We start from the raw sequence: 17,253 nt of genomic DNA on the forward strand, positions 1-17,253 counted from the left end.
ACTCGGATCCCATCGCGGTGCGAAAATCGATAAGGCTTACTTATGCCTGTTTGTGTGCCTAAGCACTAAGGCCGTGCACTTGGAGGTAGTATCAACGCTATCAACCGACGGCTTCATCGCAGCCTTACGTCGTTTCGTTTCCCGTCGTGGCCGTTGTAACGTCATACACTCGGATTGTGGTACTAACTTTGTCGGCGCGAGCTCACAACTAGCGGCATGTATCGAACGAGCCTCGCACGCAGAACGTATCACTTTCAAACGCAACCCCCCGTCTGCTCCACACTTTGGAGGGATATGGGAGATCCAGATTAAGGCCGCCAAGACACATTTATATCGCATCGTTGGCGACCAGGTCTTAACTTTCGAACAATTATCGACATGTTTCACCCAAATCGAATCGATTATGAACTCGAGGCCTTTGTGTCCATTAAGTTCTGACCCTAACGATCTGAACGTCCTCACACCCGGTCACTTCCTGACATTAGAACCCCTGACAGCAGTCCCAGACTCTGACTACACGGACGTTAAACTTAATCGACTAAACCGGTGGCAACTCATCCAAGCGTTCCAACAGCAGTTCTGGAAACGCTGGCAAAATGAGTACCTACACGCCTTAACTCTGCGGGCAAAATGAACCAAAGACTCAACACCGTTAACCGTAAACTCAATCGTACTTATCAAAGACGAGAACCGACCTCCTCTTCATTGGCCGTTGGGACGAGTTGTCTCTCTCCATAACGGACCTGACGGAGTAGTTCGGGTGGCTACCGTGCGAACTGCGAAGGATAATTTAGTTAAAAGGCCCCTGGTCAAACTATGTCCCCTTCCATCCGAATAATCGCTCCTCTTAACGATATTCCCTAGTTTTAAGATTGGATTCATAAATCGTAGTTTTATCAATAGCTAAGTAACGTTTTCTTTCTCTTTCGGGAAAATCCCATTGGTATTTTGGTGGGCGGAATGTTCCGTTCTTAACGTTTAGTTTTTAAGTAAATAATCAAAATTCCGCGCGCTTCTACCGTTTATCGATGCAAAGCCAAAACGCACTTCACAACGATACAATATTGACATTTTAGCCAATAGGATCGTCCGAAACTCTCGGGCGACACGCTCAGAACGAGCCTCAGCAGCGCCTCTGTTGGCGAGAACGAGAACTAGCGAGACGCCGCCGCGTGCAGATCGACCGCTATCGATTTAAATCGCTTATTATGTTTTAAGCCTCCAAAACTAAGTTTGTTAGTGATATATCCTGCGTGACAAAAGACCTAAGACTGTTTAACATACCGCCGGCCGGCGTGTGAAAGAGGAGAAAGTGCTAAACTTAAAAGAAGAACCAGCCGCAACGAGAGGATTCCGCCATTGCTGGAGTATCAGGTCAGTTCAGTGCGTGATATCCTTTGGTTATTTTATCGTGTTGTACCGTTTGTTACCGGCGAGTATACATATTTATGCTCGATCCTAACTGTTGTGAATTGGCATTGCATCTCATTTCAAAACCGCGCCATTTTGCAACATGGAGCGTTTACTAAGTTACTGATAGTTTTTTGTGCAACAGGTACATAATAAGGGTTATTAAAATTCAAGGGCCGAGGTTACAAAACAAAACGAAGTTGAGTTTTGTAAAGACAGGCCCGAGAATTTTAAGACCTAATTATTTTATGTTGCACACAATATTTTTTCTAAGACAGCTGCAAACACCTAAAATTATAGATAAAATCAAAGTAAATAATTATTTGTAGATCTTTGCCTAAAATCCAGAATTAAAAAAAAACAACAGTTTCATAATATTTTATGAATATTTCTAAGAACACTGCAGACACTGCTGTTAGGATCTTAAGAACACGGCGCCGGGGCCCCGCGCGCCGCACTTCTTATGAAGTTGATTTCAATCTCACTGGCAGTCATTTAATCTACATATAAGTGTGCTGGAGTAGAAAAACGGTTTTTGTGTGTGAGTTATTAATTCATTGTTATTTATTGCCTCAGCTAATCCACCTATTCCCACTGACATTGCAATCACCTGCCAAACTTAGAAGTTAGATGGTTTTATTTGATCATCTTTGTAGGCTTTGTAGATCATATTGATCAAATATCGTCAAATCCGCTTTTGCGACATTGTAATAGGAAATCATTTTAATGCAGTGTAGTTCCGCAAAACAAACAGGAGCCCTATACAGAGGATTTCAGAAACAAGATTATTTGTTCAACTTTGTCGACAAATATCAGTTCCCGGGGGAGCCACTGTATGATTTACTATAAAAATATAAAAATACATAAATAAAATACTTATAACTAACGTACTGACTTAGAACGCTTTAGTTTATAGTCATCCGTCACCATATTTGATATCTGAACTGGACTCAAGTGGACAAGGAGACGCACCTCGCCGGGCAGGGGTCGGAGGAAGGGAGATAATTAGTTTTCGAGTAGTCGAACTATTTCGTCGTGTTTCCTGAATACAAAATAGTTCAGCCGCGGACCGCGGACCATGGCAACTGAGAATTGCTCTTGATACAATTTTATTTTTATATCGTTGTGGTAAACAAGGAGTCTAGAGGTCGAAAACCAATTTTGACCAAAAACGTGATCGCTGCTCAGCACTGTTCTGGCTTTCTTGATTTTGGCTCCCTAAAAAATTATGCGCGAGTGACTAAAAATAAGTGACTTAAACCATAAAATTAGTTTAATGTTAGTGTGACTCACGACAGTTTAAATTCGGCAACCCTTATATCTGAAAGAGAATAAAACAATATTTTCATCTCAACAATTATTTGGGCCTTGTCAACATACCAGCTTTATCGAAAAAGCACAACAGGCAAACACGGCCATACACGGCAGAACAATAACTTCAATTGAAAGTACAATTTATTGTCGAAGTCAACTGTGCGGCGTCGTAAGGATGCTTACCGATGCCGTAAGGCGTTAGTGCACCGCAAAGCCCGCTGGTGTCATTCCAGTTACTCTCAAGTATGGACGAGGTCAAAGCAAAGTCAAACCAGTGTAGAAACGCTTTACATTTGGCTTAGTTGTCAAAGACCACTTTACACTGGTTCACTAAAAGATTCAACACAACTGAGATGGCATTATGCATGGGGAATGCATGGAAAGCACGTAAGATACGTGCCGTCGTAAAGTGAGGCGCAGGTGTCGAGTACTCTGCCTAAGAGCTGTTCTATTCTCAAAGCATCCAGTACTCAACTGTACGCTCTTTTCTAGTATACAAGTTTAGGTATTTTATATTCGTAGCAACTATAGGTATCCTCATAATATAATATCCTCTGCATAAAAAACCGTTTATGCTTTCAACATTGGCCATGTTTTGCCCTTTTACTTTTAGCAAAATTGGTGAGCGTAAGCTCCTCAATGTCATCATATCAGCCTTTCGGCAATAATAACTACGTGAAATAGAAAAAAAGCGGCCAAGTGCGAGTCAGACTCGCCCATGAAGGGTTCCGTAGCAGCAAGTAACATAATAAAATTGCGGTTTACGATTTATGGCGTATTAAAAAAACCGGGCAAGTGCGAGTCGGACTCGCGCACGAAGGGTTCCGTACCATAATGCAAAAAACGGTCACCCATCCAAGTACTGACCCCGCCCGACGTTGCTTAACTTCGGTCAAAAATCACGTTTGTTGTATGGGAGCCCCACTTAAATCTTTATTTTATTCTGTTTTTAGTATTTGTTGTTATAGCGGCAACAAAAATACATCATCTGTGAAAATTTCAACTGTCTAGCTAGCACGGTTCGTGAGATACAGCCTGGTGACAGACGGACGGACGGACGGACAGACGGACGGACGGACGGACGGACGGACAGCGGAGTCTTAGTAATAGGGTCCCGTTTTACCCTTTGGGTACGGAACCCTAAAAAAACTACTTACTAGATCTCGTTCAAACCAATTTTCGGTGGAAGTTTACATGGTAATGTACGTCGTATATTTTTTTTAGTTTTATCATTTTCTTATTTTAGAAGTTACAGGGGGAGGGCGGGACACACATTTTACAACTTTGGAAGTGTCTCTCGCGCAAACTTATTCAATTTAGAAAAAAATTATATTACAGACCTCACTATCATTTTTGAAGACCTATCGTGTGGGGTATCTATACCCCACACGTATGGGTGTGATGAAAAATTTTTTTTGTGTTTCAGTTCTAAGTATAGGGAACCCCCAAAATTTATTGTTTTTTTTTTCTATTTTGGTGTGAAAATCTTAATGCGGTTCACAGAATACATCTAATTACCAAGTTTCAACAGTATAGTTCTTATAGTTTCGGAAAAAAGTGCCTGTGACATACACGGACAGACAGACAGACAGACATGACGAATCCATAAGGGTTCCGTTTTTTGCCATTTGGCTACGGAACCCTAAAAAAGATGATGGCTTCCAAGCCTGAAGTTGTGTTTTCAAACCCCGTACCAGTGAGTTTCTTAGAATTTACGTGGGGTGTGCTTTATTGATGTTGACCAGTTTCTTAGTGAATCCTACACGTCGTGAGTAAACCTTTACACGTCTGTGTAAAAATACAAAAGTGTGTGTGCATCAATTCGCATTGAGCTAGCGTGAAGATTTTGGCCAAAGCCCACTTGTACAACGAAACAAGCCCAGCAGTGTGTACCTATTTAGGTTGGTGATGATGATACCATCGCTGTAATAGAAGGTCAAAAAAATTTAAATTGGTGCATTGTCATTAAACAATAAGTATATTGCTGATTAACAATAAGTATAGGAATGTACAGTGAACGGCCCAGCGGTATTTTCAGACCGATATACGACCTTCACACCTTCAAGACTACCTACACTTATCTACACCTATTCCTATCTCAAAGGCCGGTATATTCAGACCGTAAAAAGTCTGCAGCGATTTTGATAGCCCACGCAGTGAAAGTGTCATTTTAAACGTCAAACTTCTATGAAATTATGACGTACCTATAGATAACACTTACACTGCGTGGGCTATCAAATCCGCTGCAGACTTCGTTTGGTGCGACTCTAACGCACTTGTAACCCCTCTGGTGTTACAGATGTCAATTACCGACGGTAAATTGCTTACCATCAGGCGATTCGTCTGTTCATTTGCCTCCTATATCCTAAAAAACATTCACTTCATGACAAACAGATCACTAAGCAGAAATGTCTATGCCTACATTCTTGACTTGGTAAGCTTTGTGAATAGCAACCCTGTAATGTGGAAGACACAGTTAGCTATTACATTTTCTCAAGCTGCTATACAGTTATGGCTTTACTTCTCAAGCTAAACTGATGACGGACCAGAAACAGACAGAATTTAGACAAGATAGATATTATTATAATAAGGAAAGAAAGTAAATGGTTCAAAAATGTTGTTTGCGAAAACTGTTCATACCATCCCAGTCTATGTCTGATGATGATATAATTTATGTAATTAAGTTAAAATCAATCTTCTAAATTTCCTAGTTTTGAGAGGGTGGTCTTAAGATTAATTCCGGCTTGATTCGAAGTTTAAGATACGTCATAAATTTGCTAAAGATACGATATGGATCGGATATGTCAGTGTCACTCAACATCACGTTTCTTCAAACAAAAACGTATCTTAAAGTCCGAATTACTAGGCCGTTCGTTTTATTTGTACATTTGGCATACTTACGAGTATTTAATTGGTTGATCTGTATCCTAAATAAAATCTTTAATGTGACATTTATCTAAAAAATCATTATTAGCGTACTTTGGTGTCCCACTGCTGGGCAAAGGCCTCCCCACGTTTTCTCCACTCGGCCCTTTCATCGGCATCTACAAAATCATCATCATCATCTCAGCCATAAGACGTCCACTGCTGAACATAGGCCTCCCCCTTTGAGGGGTGTCTACAAAATACAAATGTTAAATAGAATTTAGAGATATTTCTCTGAAAAATCTTATTTACAACTCTGATACGGATATATGAATACCGAAGTTCACTTCACTTAGATCTCGTGAAATATGATGCATTGTCATGAGCCCAATCCAATGAGACAGACGTTCACAATCTATATTTATGAGCCCGACGTAGTAAGCGTTGGTACAGCGCCATACATAACAATGTTATTGCACAAGTAGCATTGCATGGAAACAATTTTAGTAGACCGGTACACACTGTAAAAAGAGGGGTGGCCGGTTGAACTTCAAAATGGCGAAGTAGATGTACGATATTTTTTGAAAAGAGGGAGGTTTTAAAAGAGTAGGTAGAGTGTCTAACCTAACTTTGCACCGATTTGGACAGAACGAAGTGATGGACTTTACACACCTTTTCCTGGGCATATTATAATTTTATTGTTCGTGCAGGTATACCTACGCTTTAATTTTACTTACTATGCTATAAAAGTGACGAACGAAAAGGACGAAAAGTGAAAATCTCAAAAAGTGACTAACTGCGCCTATAGTTCGTTTCTTTTAGCATTAGAAAGAACTTGAAAGAAGGTAAGCGATCTTGACAAGTCTTTTAATTGAAAAACGCTTTTTAAAAATCAGTAACTATTACTTATGAAAGCAGAAGAATATAAATGATCGTATTAGATTCATAATTGTTACATATTTGCCGTAACTTATTTTTAAAATGTGTTTTTCAATTAAAAGACACATCAAGATTGTTTACCTTATTTCTAATGCTAAAAAAACGAACTATAAAGGGAAAAATCTGTAAAAACTAGCTTAAAATTATTTTAACTAGTGAACGCTTTGATACATTTGTAGTGCTACGAAGGTCCCGGGTTTTATTATTCCTGGGTGGAAGGGCATTTATTTGTATTTAATTTGTTTGCATTTTATTTTGTATGTTTATTAGGGATATAAGTTTCTGTCCTGGGTTATGGATGTTTTCTATGCATTTAAGTATGTATTTGTCTATTTAAGTACATAAATATGTAGTATATCGTCGCCTAGTACCCATAGAACAAGCTTTTCTTATTTTGGGGGTAGGTCGATCTGTGTAAGATTGTCCCAAATATTTTTATTTTATATTTTATTTATTTAATTAGGTTTATTTTTTTTTATTTTCCTGGTGCAAAGGTTGTCCATCGCAATCCAACGCGGCAACATAGTGAGCTTGATGGGCACCTTTGCGTCGGAGGCAGCCCGGGACGGGCTTCAGTAGGGTAGACCGAAGCGAATCGGGTAATTTTTTGTTTGACGGTCAATAAATACAATTTTTAAGGTCATACTGTTTTTATTAATATTCAGTTGGATAAATTATTTATTAATGAACAGAATCCAAGATTCAGACATAAAATCAAACTTAAATATGATTTATGAAAAATAAAATACAAAACTTCTTAAAAAATCCGATTCGCCCCATTTTAAGGGGTAAAACGGATCAAAAAAACTCTGTCATAAAATCTTAATTAATAATGGTTAACAATGTTAATCATATGATTAAGAATCACAAAGGTCAAATACTATCATTGGTATCTTTAATGTTGCATTTGAGCATTATTTTTATTCCTCCTTTCTAGTTCAATTTTTTATCACGCCACCTACAGAAAGCGCAACATAATATCACTCCTATATGCTACTATATATTTTAACAATAAATCCAAAACATGCTAATGGCCATTTAGCAACAAAATCGAATAACTTAAATGAAAATAAACAAAAACTGTAAACTTTTGCAAACCAAAACATGAAAAATCACACATATCCGATTTACCCCATATGAAAAACTTAGTTGTTGGTAAGAAAATACTCTACGTAGGGACAAGGAGGTCGTTAAAACCTTATTACCAGCTGTAGTCATATTTTCTCCCGACCATTCCCCCTGATACCTCTTCTTTTTATACGTACGCACCATCTAAAACATGCGAACATAAAATAAGCCAAAAAAAACGTCCGAAAACCTTGTTTTATAATGTGATCCTAATCGCCCCCAATCAGATGATCCGAATAACCCCATATCATATGTTTGAATTATTTTTGCGTAACGGAAATATACCTTTAAATACAATAAAAACAAAATCAAATCAGGAAACACTATGCGCCATTAACAATAAGTAACAACAATTACAAACCTTTAGCCTTTTGGGTTTACTTTTATCACGGACTGTATTTGCACATTTTTTACATCGGCGGTAAAATCACAATACACCTGTACGAGCGACTCATCGGGAAGTGTCACCGTGACCGACGCGTGAGTCTTTTCCAATGGCAGTAACTGTGGCGACATGCGTTAGGAACAGAGCGAACGCGGGACGCTGATTGACTGGCTTTAACGAACCGCGATCTTTCAAATTTTACAGAAATGCTTATTTTGATCCGATTTCCCCAGTGATCCGAATCGCCTCGGTCTACCTAGGCAATTTAATTTATACTTATTTAGTTTTTATTTATATTTAAGTTTCGTTTTTAATTAGTTTTATGTTTAGTTTATTAGGTTTATAGGTATACTAGAAAATAAGTATTCGTTTCAAGTTAACTGTATTTTTTGAAATACTTGTCTTGCTCAATATATTTTGTGCTGTATGTTATAGGCATCAGTCTGGTTTATGGGCAGCTTTGCAAGGACACGGCAATAAAAAGTGCAGAGCCGACTGATCGTGAGGCACGACCGGTCGGCAAACATGTCGGGCAAACATTTCGGACAAACATTGTCGTGGATTTATTTATTTCAATCCTAGAGTTAGTACACGCAGTGCACGTGTTATTTTAAACGTCAAACTTCTATCAAATTATCACGTATAAAGTAACACTTGCACTTGGGTATGCTATCAAAATTCTTGCAGACTTTTCTTGGTCTAACTCTATAATAGCTACTGAAACTGTAAATAATAATAGTCGTACATACTTAGTTCACAATTGACAGAATAATATACATAAGTTCATAGAATCTTGCTTTTTGAATGAAATATTAAAACAGATAAGATGTTTTTTTAAGCTTGGTGAATTATTGTTGTTTAATTATTTTTATTAGTTCTTTGTAACATTTAATAGGGGGCATTGTAAACTTTAGTTTATTTTATTTATCTCTTAATTATAATGTAATTTGATAGCCTATAATGCACAGTAGATTGCAATCATATACCTTCCTACCTGTTTTAAAATATTTTATTAATACAAACTTTTTAACCTTTACATCAAATTACAACCTAAATATCATAGTCAATGTAACTTTTGATATTACCAACATTATTTTCAAGCACAATTTCTCACAAACTTGATAAATTTGTTGAGTAACTGTATGACATCGAAAATGAAGCGAGTACCGGTAAAAGTTAGTCGTTAGACGCTGACGCTGTCGACAGCAGAGGTGTCGACGGCCGAGCGCCGATAATTTATGCGCGCCGACGCCGACGCCGGAGCGCGCCGATAAATCACCCCCGCCGATACGCGCCGGACGACGAAATGAATAATCATTATTCATTGCACTTTATCAATGATTTATGCGCGTTATTGTATTTTTCCGTTCGTAATTAATTCGCGAATATTGCAGCGCAGCCGGTTGCTAATGGCGGATAATCAGATACGCGGATGATTGAAATAAACCTTTGTGCCGACGACGCTTACAGTTGAAGCGAGCTGACGCCATTTTGGCCACTATACTTGTCGCGTGGGGTCTAATGCAACTTTTGTGCAATCGTTTTCTTGTAGCGATTAATGATACTTGTACTATTTACGACTACAAATTCTTATCTTTTATACACCTGTCCTTTGATAAACTCTCATTACTAAGCTTACCATGTGTACTTATTTTAATTTAATATCACTACAATGTTAATTGACGCATCATTACAATTGTCATACTTAGATTAATTAGGTGCCTCAACGGCTTAGAAACCCTACTCAGTTTTGATTGAACTGTTTTTATGTATTCACATTTTATATTCTTACCAATGCAGTATTTTACTACTCAGCCCTCGAACTTGATTAAGTAGGTACCTGCCTAACTACCAATAAATTTTACACGACTATCTTGTTCTCCCCTATCGCTGACAAAGAAGCAAATCAGTTTAAAAACTTAATTGCAAAAGGTAACGAAGGCACGTCCGACGTCCGTCGCCATTATAGTAACGTGATTCCATTCAGGTAATAGCTACTTCAGACAAGTTTTTACTAAAGTACGTAAACGCACGTACTTCGCTTGTCAAAGTTCATGCTCTGCAGAATTAATGTCATAAAAGTGGTTGAATATCATTACGATTTATGATCTAAGTAGTTTTTGTTTTAATGTTATGATATTTATGGATCTCTACTCTACTCGTTTAGTATTATTTAAACAAATATCGTCATTTATGATCAGTAGTACCTTCAAAACTTCTCACTAAATAGAAGCGATAAGGAGCATTATTACAGGATGGTAATTAGTTAGGTTAAATATACCCTAAGTCACCCCGACATTAGTGTATGTTACATTTAAAGCGATACCTATTAATTTAGTTAAAATAGCTGTGCCTAGAAAATAGCTCCAAGAAAATACTTCCTATATCACTTTACGTCGCCTTTGACCCTTACTGTAACGCCGGATACTAGATCAAATAACTCTATCAAAGGAGGCATTGGAAGGTAATCTCGACCGGTATTAAATTAAATCTTTGAGCTCGGGCTAAATACCGAAGTTATCAATTTCAGGGCCCGATTCGGATTTTGAAATAGACATCTATTAGACATCTTTTAGACATCACCAAGATACGATAACGATATTTTTAAGATTTAACCTGTCAAATTTGACAGTTGCGCGATTCTGGAGATACTCTTGAACGATTTCCACAGCATATGACTTAGAGATCCAATTCACATCTAATAGATATCTTACTCTATCTAAAGTAAAAGTGACATTGGTTGCCCGAATTGCGCTGCAAAAGAGAACTAGTTGATATCTAAACAACTATCTACTCTATCTAAATTTAGACATGTGTAACTACATGACATGAGTTAACTAGTTAAATTTATTTCAGAGTGATTTTACATATGGATATCTTATTTAGCAGGTAAATGCGATATAAACACTGAAATCTCGTTTGTAGGATTATATATTTTCATCTTTTTTTAAATACTAAGTCGGCGGCAAACAAGAATACGGCCCGCCTGATGGTAAGCAATCTCCGTAGCCTATGGACGCCTGCAATTCCAGAGATATTACATGCGCGTTGCCGACCTTAACACTCCTTACCCTCATTGAGCTCTAGCAACCTTACTCACCGGCAGGAACACAACACTATCATTAGGGCCTATTATTTGGCTGCGGTTTTCAGTAAAGTGGAGGTACAATGGAATTTTACATATTATGTCTTATTTACACAGTTTCCAAATGTTTGCTTTAAAATCGTTAATAAAGGCTTACCTGCAAAAGCGAGTTTGCTGATTTAGGACGCAGTAACGAACGCGCCGCCGCGATACATTAATGATTAGCCAGCTAGAATAATCTCACAAGCACGTGTGGGCTCAGACGGCTTGAGGAAGCTCTTGGCATCTTACCGCTGCTTTGAAAATTGCCTGAGATTAAATTTTCACAAGTAAACCTTCCGTGGACTAAACGAATATATCTACTATAGAATATACAGGGTGGAAAGGCACGACGATCCTTTCCGGAAATGGGAGATAGTTTAGCCTAAGCTCTATATTTTCTCCATAGAAACTATGTTAATATGGGCAACCGTTTCTAAATTATGACCTTTTAAACATCCACGCAAAAAACTACTTTGTTCTAACCCTAACAGGTGACAGGGTCAATGAACTCACTTGTAAACAATCAGTATTCGACAGGAAATTATGCTAATTTGTTGCCATCTAACCATTTTTAGGTCTGCTTACAGTACGGTAAGAATCATTGCAGGATTTTCGCTTTCTTAGTGGTTCCACTTGTTCAATACTTGAATGAAATAGTAGTAGTAGTAGTAGTAGTAGTAATCACTTTATTGTACACAACACAGGTTTACAAAAATAAATTACAGTAATGGAAGTACAAAGGCGAACTTATCCCTATAAGGGATCTCTTCCAGCTAACCTTCGATTATGATAGTTATGATAGTTATGTTATTCCTTAATATTAATAATACTAACCACAACATTGTTTACAACGACAGTTCAAATGGTGACATTGACAACCACTCAAAAGTACGCAATCGTCTTATAAATATCTCTGGTTTCCTTGACTGATAAAAAGGTTTTAGTTTCTTAACACGTTTCACAAAATTATTTTCGAATAATTGGAAACTATCTAAAATAATTAAAAATAACAAGTAGGTTGTGTTAGTTGCACCAAATGAACTTGCAAAAATGAAATACTAAGAATAAATCAAGAATAAATACTTCTTCAATACCAAACTAACAAACCTTCTTGCGTGGTAGGAAATAGACAAGACGTCTGATGTTTGAAATTAAATTTTCATTGAACTATACTTATTGAATGTCATATTCTTCAAATAAAAATGTTAGATGCTCGTGGCTATTTAAATTTGTGGGGCTGTGTAAAAGATATGGTGTACCAAACCAAACGGAATGTGAAACTGCGGACGAAATGAGACAAAGGCTAATTGGTGCTTTCTGCGGAGGATAAATGACGAAGAGCATACACTATATCGCATGTGCATAGACATACTCGGGTACGGGCTGCGGCGGCGTTGTAATACACGGAGGTACATTTGAACACCGTATGTGAAAAGAAGATAGTATTAAATATTGGAAAAAAGTAATTATCTAAGAAAGTAATAAAATTGTTTGTAATATTTTTGCATGCATTTGATTTATTTGACATTTATGCGTCATTCATACATCATTGCGATACTGTCAACGATCGGAAAAAAGTGTAAAGTCCCGAGCTTTCCCAACGGAGATCCTTAATCTAGCCGTCATGTGCACATGCTATAGGGTTATCACCACAGTTAAAAAGTAGTATTTTTGCAATTTTTATTTTTTACTCAATTAACGATTCTTACCATTACCAATAGTCTCTGTATCACTTAAACGACCTAATACTTCCGGGAAGGATCGTCGTGCCTTTCCACCCTGTATAATAGAAATAATAGAATGCAAGCCACTTCAATAATACGGCTGGATTAGATTAGAAAGTTTGTAAAAAAATGTGTCAACAATGTGTTGGTAGGCTTAGCACAGGACAGGACAGGATCGCTTCCCGTATTTTTCCAAGGACCACTTGTACCATCCCACTAACCCGGGGTTAAGCGGTTAAACCGTTAACCCAGTATCAAATTGTATTGGTAATCATAGAAACTCGAGGTTTAACCGGTTAACCCCGGGTTAGTGGAATGGTGTAAGTGGCACTAACTGTATTAATTAGAGTAGTAGAGAGTCTACGGGTACGGGTCGCGGCACTCCTGTGCTAAGCCTGCTCGTGGGGAAAATTTACTAAAGCAGCATCTATTATGGAACACAACACTCTACTCTACTATTTCACTCTGTAATAGCGTCCGATTGACAAGAGAAAACACATGTCAAGTATACGCTGATACGCGTGGATTGCGTCAGTAACTCGACAACGCATTGGATGTTTCAGTGTCGAATTAAAATGTTTCGGCGAGCGAGCACGGACGTTGAGTATGCTCGAAGATGCGAGTGGCCTTTGACGATCACATGCGGACATATCTGGTGATCATATGATCGCTGTGCGTAATGTCAAACTATTCTGCACAGATTCAAGTGTACTTGTTTGAGATTCATGATAAAGTCTTTTCTCAAATGGGGTTGGAATGTTATTCTCTTAGTTAATATTGTATTTATATGGTTCATCAACATCCCTACTAAGATTATAGAATAAATGCATAAGTAACTCTGTCTGTCGGTCTGCTACCTCTTGACGATTAAACCACTTAACCGATTTAGGTGACATTTGGTATGGACGGAGTTTGATGTCCGAGAAAGGATAGTTTTTATCAAACATCATCATCATCCATATAGCAAGAAATAATAATCTGACAATGTATGATCAATACAAATAAAGAATATAAATATGAATATGCAAATATGTCACTACACAGAATTTAGAACTTCAATATTACGCCGACGTCAATTGGTTCCAATGAATCGAAAAGATCACGAATAGCCGGGTAAAATTTGAGTTTGGAAGGTTTACATTAATTTGTACGAAATGAATGATTTATGCGTGCAGGGACCCGGAAGGAGTATCGTCGCCGCGAGCACCTGCCCTAACCCTTCATTAATTATTGAAGTTACAAATAGCCCGCATCCCCCGCCGACTGCGCCAAATCGTTTCATTGTCCCACTTAGTGAGATGTCGGCCGAGACTGATGTGGCCACGCGCTTAACTTTGCTAGCATTGTTACTCAATTTATTGCAATCCACATTAGCGTGGTCTCAGTCGAAATTGAGCAGGGACATGTTGTGCCAAGTTTGGAAGTAACAAGTCGCGCGAAGTTGTCACATGTGCACGTAATATGCCGCGGACCGCACCGGGGCGTAGTGCCGCGGCGTCGACGGCTCAGAGCACTGCTAATTGCTTCTAAAACTTCGCACTTGCCGAAATGGATTGCGGACACGTCGCCTCACCTGACATACGACTCGTCTCTTGGAGCCTTAAACGTTTGAGGCTCGAGTTATTATCCAAGTTATATTGGCCATAAAGTCTGCCCACCGTTGACATCGTAGTAAAATTGAGTGGCCCGAGGCTCCTGTCTAGTCTAGCTTTAATTACCTGAGTTAATTAGAGCCGTAGAGCGAACTTTTTGTTCGATGGCGATCGAACTGCATCACCGGCGCATAAATGACGCGAAATCCAATTATGCTACTCCTTGTGACACCCCCCTCCCAGCCTTTTCAATTATGTTATTAACGTTGCGATCTCGGTCCCACGGCGGAACTCTTTACACAAAATGCTAATTCCGACTCCTGTTCCGTTCTGAGTCGTTCCAATTTGATTTGCCTTTTTTATTACAATGAATCTTTTAGAATATAAGGGGTGAGGAACCTTGATAGCTCGGCTATTCTGCTACAGTGTGTTATTTCAGCGTTGGAATAATATTTATTCTAGAAATGTCGGACGTCGCGAGCAACGAAGTAAAACAATACGGCCACCAGGCATTTTTGCAGAATGTTACAGTAATTTTCTATCAGCTTCGCTATCAGTTCTCTCACCAATACGGTGTGAACATTCGAACTCATCTGAAACATCACTTCTATTCGTTGTTTTGGGAATCTAGTACCCAGCAGAGCGAAGAAAAATGAGTTTTTTTGTTAACGTGCAAATCAAGACATTAGTGTCCACGAAACAAGGTTGAAAATTGAGTTGTAGGTAAATTTTATTCTTAAATTTGGAAACGTTGTGGAATATGGTTTCTGAAACGTATTTCAGCAGATCGTCATATTGCAAGCGATAACTGTTATTAATTATTATTTTCGCTACCCGCGAATCGGTGATTCCGTGAAATATTGGATAATTAATAAGACTTTTCAACAAGAGTTATGTATATTATTATGATAATCTGTTAAAACCTGTTTTATTGTAACGTCTATAATTATAAGTTATTACAAAAGCTTTATATTTAATAATTATGTAGGTACATACTATGACTCTTTGACTATTGAAGTTGTTATACAGAAAATCAGTCTTGATTTCCTGATACTAACGAGCTAATAATGACATATTGTTGCAGCGTCAGACACGGGGCTCGGACTAGGCAGCACAGCAGGCGCCGTCGGCGCGCTCGGGCTCGGCGCCGGCGCCTGTGCGCTCCTCGTCGGCGCGTGCGCGCTATCACGCCGACGCCGATCGCGAGCCAAACCGCCGCCGGCGCCCGCGGTGCGCGCTACGATGGCCCCCGCGCCTGTCGAGGACATCAAGAGGCCTGATCATGATGACGCCGAACCGGACCTAATACCAAATAATTACTGTAAGTTATATTTATTAAATCTATAGATTCTTTCTCTAGCAATGCGACCGAGTTACGAGTGTTACGACAATAAATAGAAATGTTTCATCTAACAAATATTTTGAATTAAATGCTTCAATGACAATACTACGAGTATGACAATTATAAACTGGCATAGTAAATAAAATAAAGAAACATAGACAAATATATGAAAATAATTAGAAAATGAGTTTTCATGTACCTAACAACGGTATTTATGTAGACTGAAATCCGTTAGATGGCATGAATTCACTTGAGTCGCTCCGAAATACTAAACACTACTTAAGTACAATACTCTGAAATATTTTTAAGCACAGTCTTTCAAAATAACTCACATAAGACTCGAGCTATTTCCAATTATAATAGGTAGAGGTAGGTGGTACTTATTCAAGTGCCATTTCTCAGATTTCTCTCGCTGACTTTCAAATCGTGCGATTTCTTGAAATCGTTTGAATACTTTCATGGCATATCATTATTCGGTCATGTCTTTGTTATATTGACTTGATATTAATTCGACGCGATTTATATAACCGATAGATTTGGTTAGCGGCTTACCCACTAGCCGAGTATATCTTGATTTGCCTCGCACGAGCCAAGCAAGAGCCACGAGGCAGCCTGAAAGCGCTTCTAATGAACGAAGTTTCGCCTCAACGGACTATACTCGCTCGTTCACTTATCTCATTTGCTTATAAAGGAATATGTTATACTTAGTACAAAAGTTATTCACTTGCTTATTTATAAAGGAATTGGTATAGGTAATAGGATAAAGTAATTCGCTTCCTTATTCCCTATTAGATGTATGACACGTGTAGGACTGTAGGTGTGATATACAGGATGGAGATGGACTAGGGACCGTTTAAGCTAAGCACCGACTAGAACCAAAAAAGTGAGGGAGTGCCATTATAAATGTCATATTTTCATAGATTTTTGACATTAATTATGACAATAATTGTTCGGTATTAAAACCATACGACCGTTAATTGGCCAATATTTTCACCTTCGTTTGTTGCACATAGGCATACAAGGCACGCTTTTCGGACTAAGGTTAAAATATTGGCCAATTAACGGTCGTATGGAAGTCAGAAAAGTCATACATAGATGCGTTCGCTGTGTCAGATACAATGCTGAAGCCTGTGAGCAGCAGATGGCTAGCTTACCCGCTCCAAGAGTCACTTTAACACGAGCTTTCTTACATGTTGGTGTTGATTTTAGCGGAGCAGTATATATTCGAAATTCTATGCTTCGAAATTGTAAGTACACTAAAGGATATATATGCTTGTTTATATGTCTGTCAACTAAGGCAATACACCTAGAGCTAGTTACAGAATTGTCCTCACAAGCCTTTATTTGCGCCTTGAAACGATTTATTAGTCGCAGAGGTTACTGTACACATTTGTACTCGGATAATGCTACAAATTTTAAAGGAGCAA

The 17,253-nt window shown here is 38.4% G+C and overlaps 1 protein-coding gene across 1 annotated transcript in view; it reads left to right on the forward strand.

The window, feature by feature from the left end:
* Window positions 1-17,253, forward strand: part of LOC134790436 (nephrin) — a 639,608-nt gene that overhangs the window by 600,548 nt on the left and 21,807 nt on the right. Inside the window, exon 15 of the mRNA XM_063761218.1 lies at window positions 15,569-15,805. Coding sequence (XP_063617288.1) covers window positions 15,569-15,805 — 237 coding nt within the window. The remainder of the gene's footprint in view (window positions 1-15,568; window positions 15,806-17,253) is intronic.

The sequence above is a fragment of the Cydia splendana genome, chromosome 5, assembly GCF_910591565.1.
Source record: "Cydia splendana chromosome 5, ilCydSple1.2, whole genome shotgun sequence".
NCBI lineage: Eukaryota > Metazoa > Arthropoda > Insecta > Lepidoptera > Tortricidae > Cydia > Cydia splendana.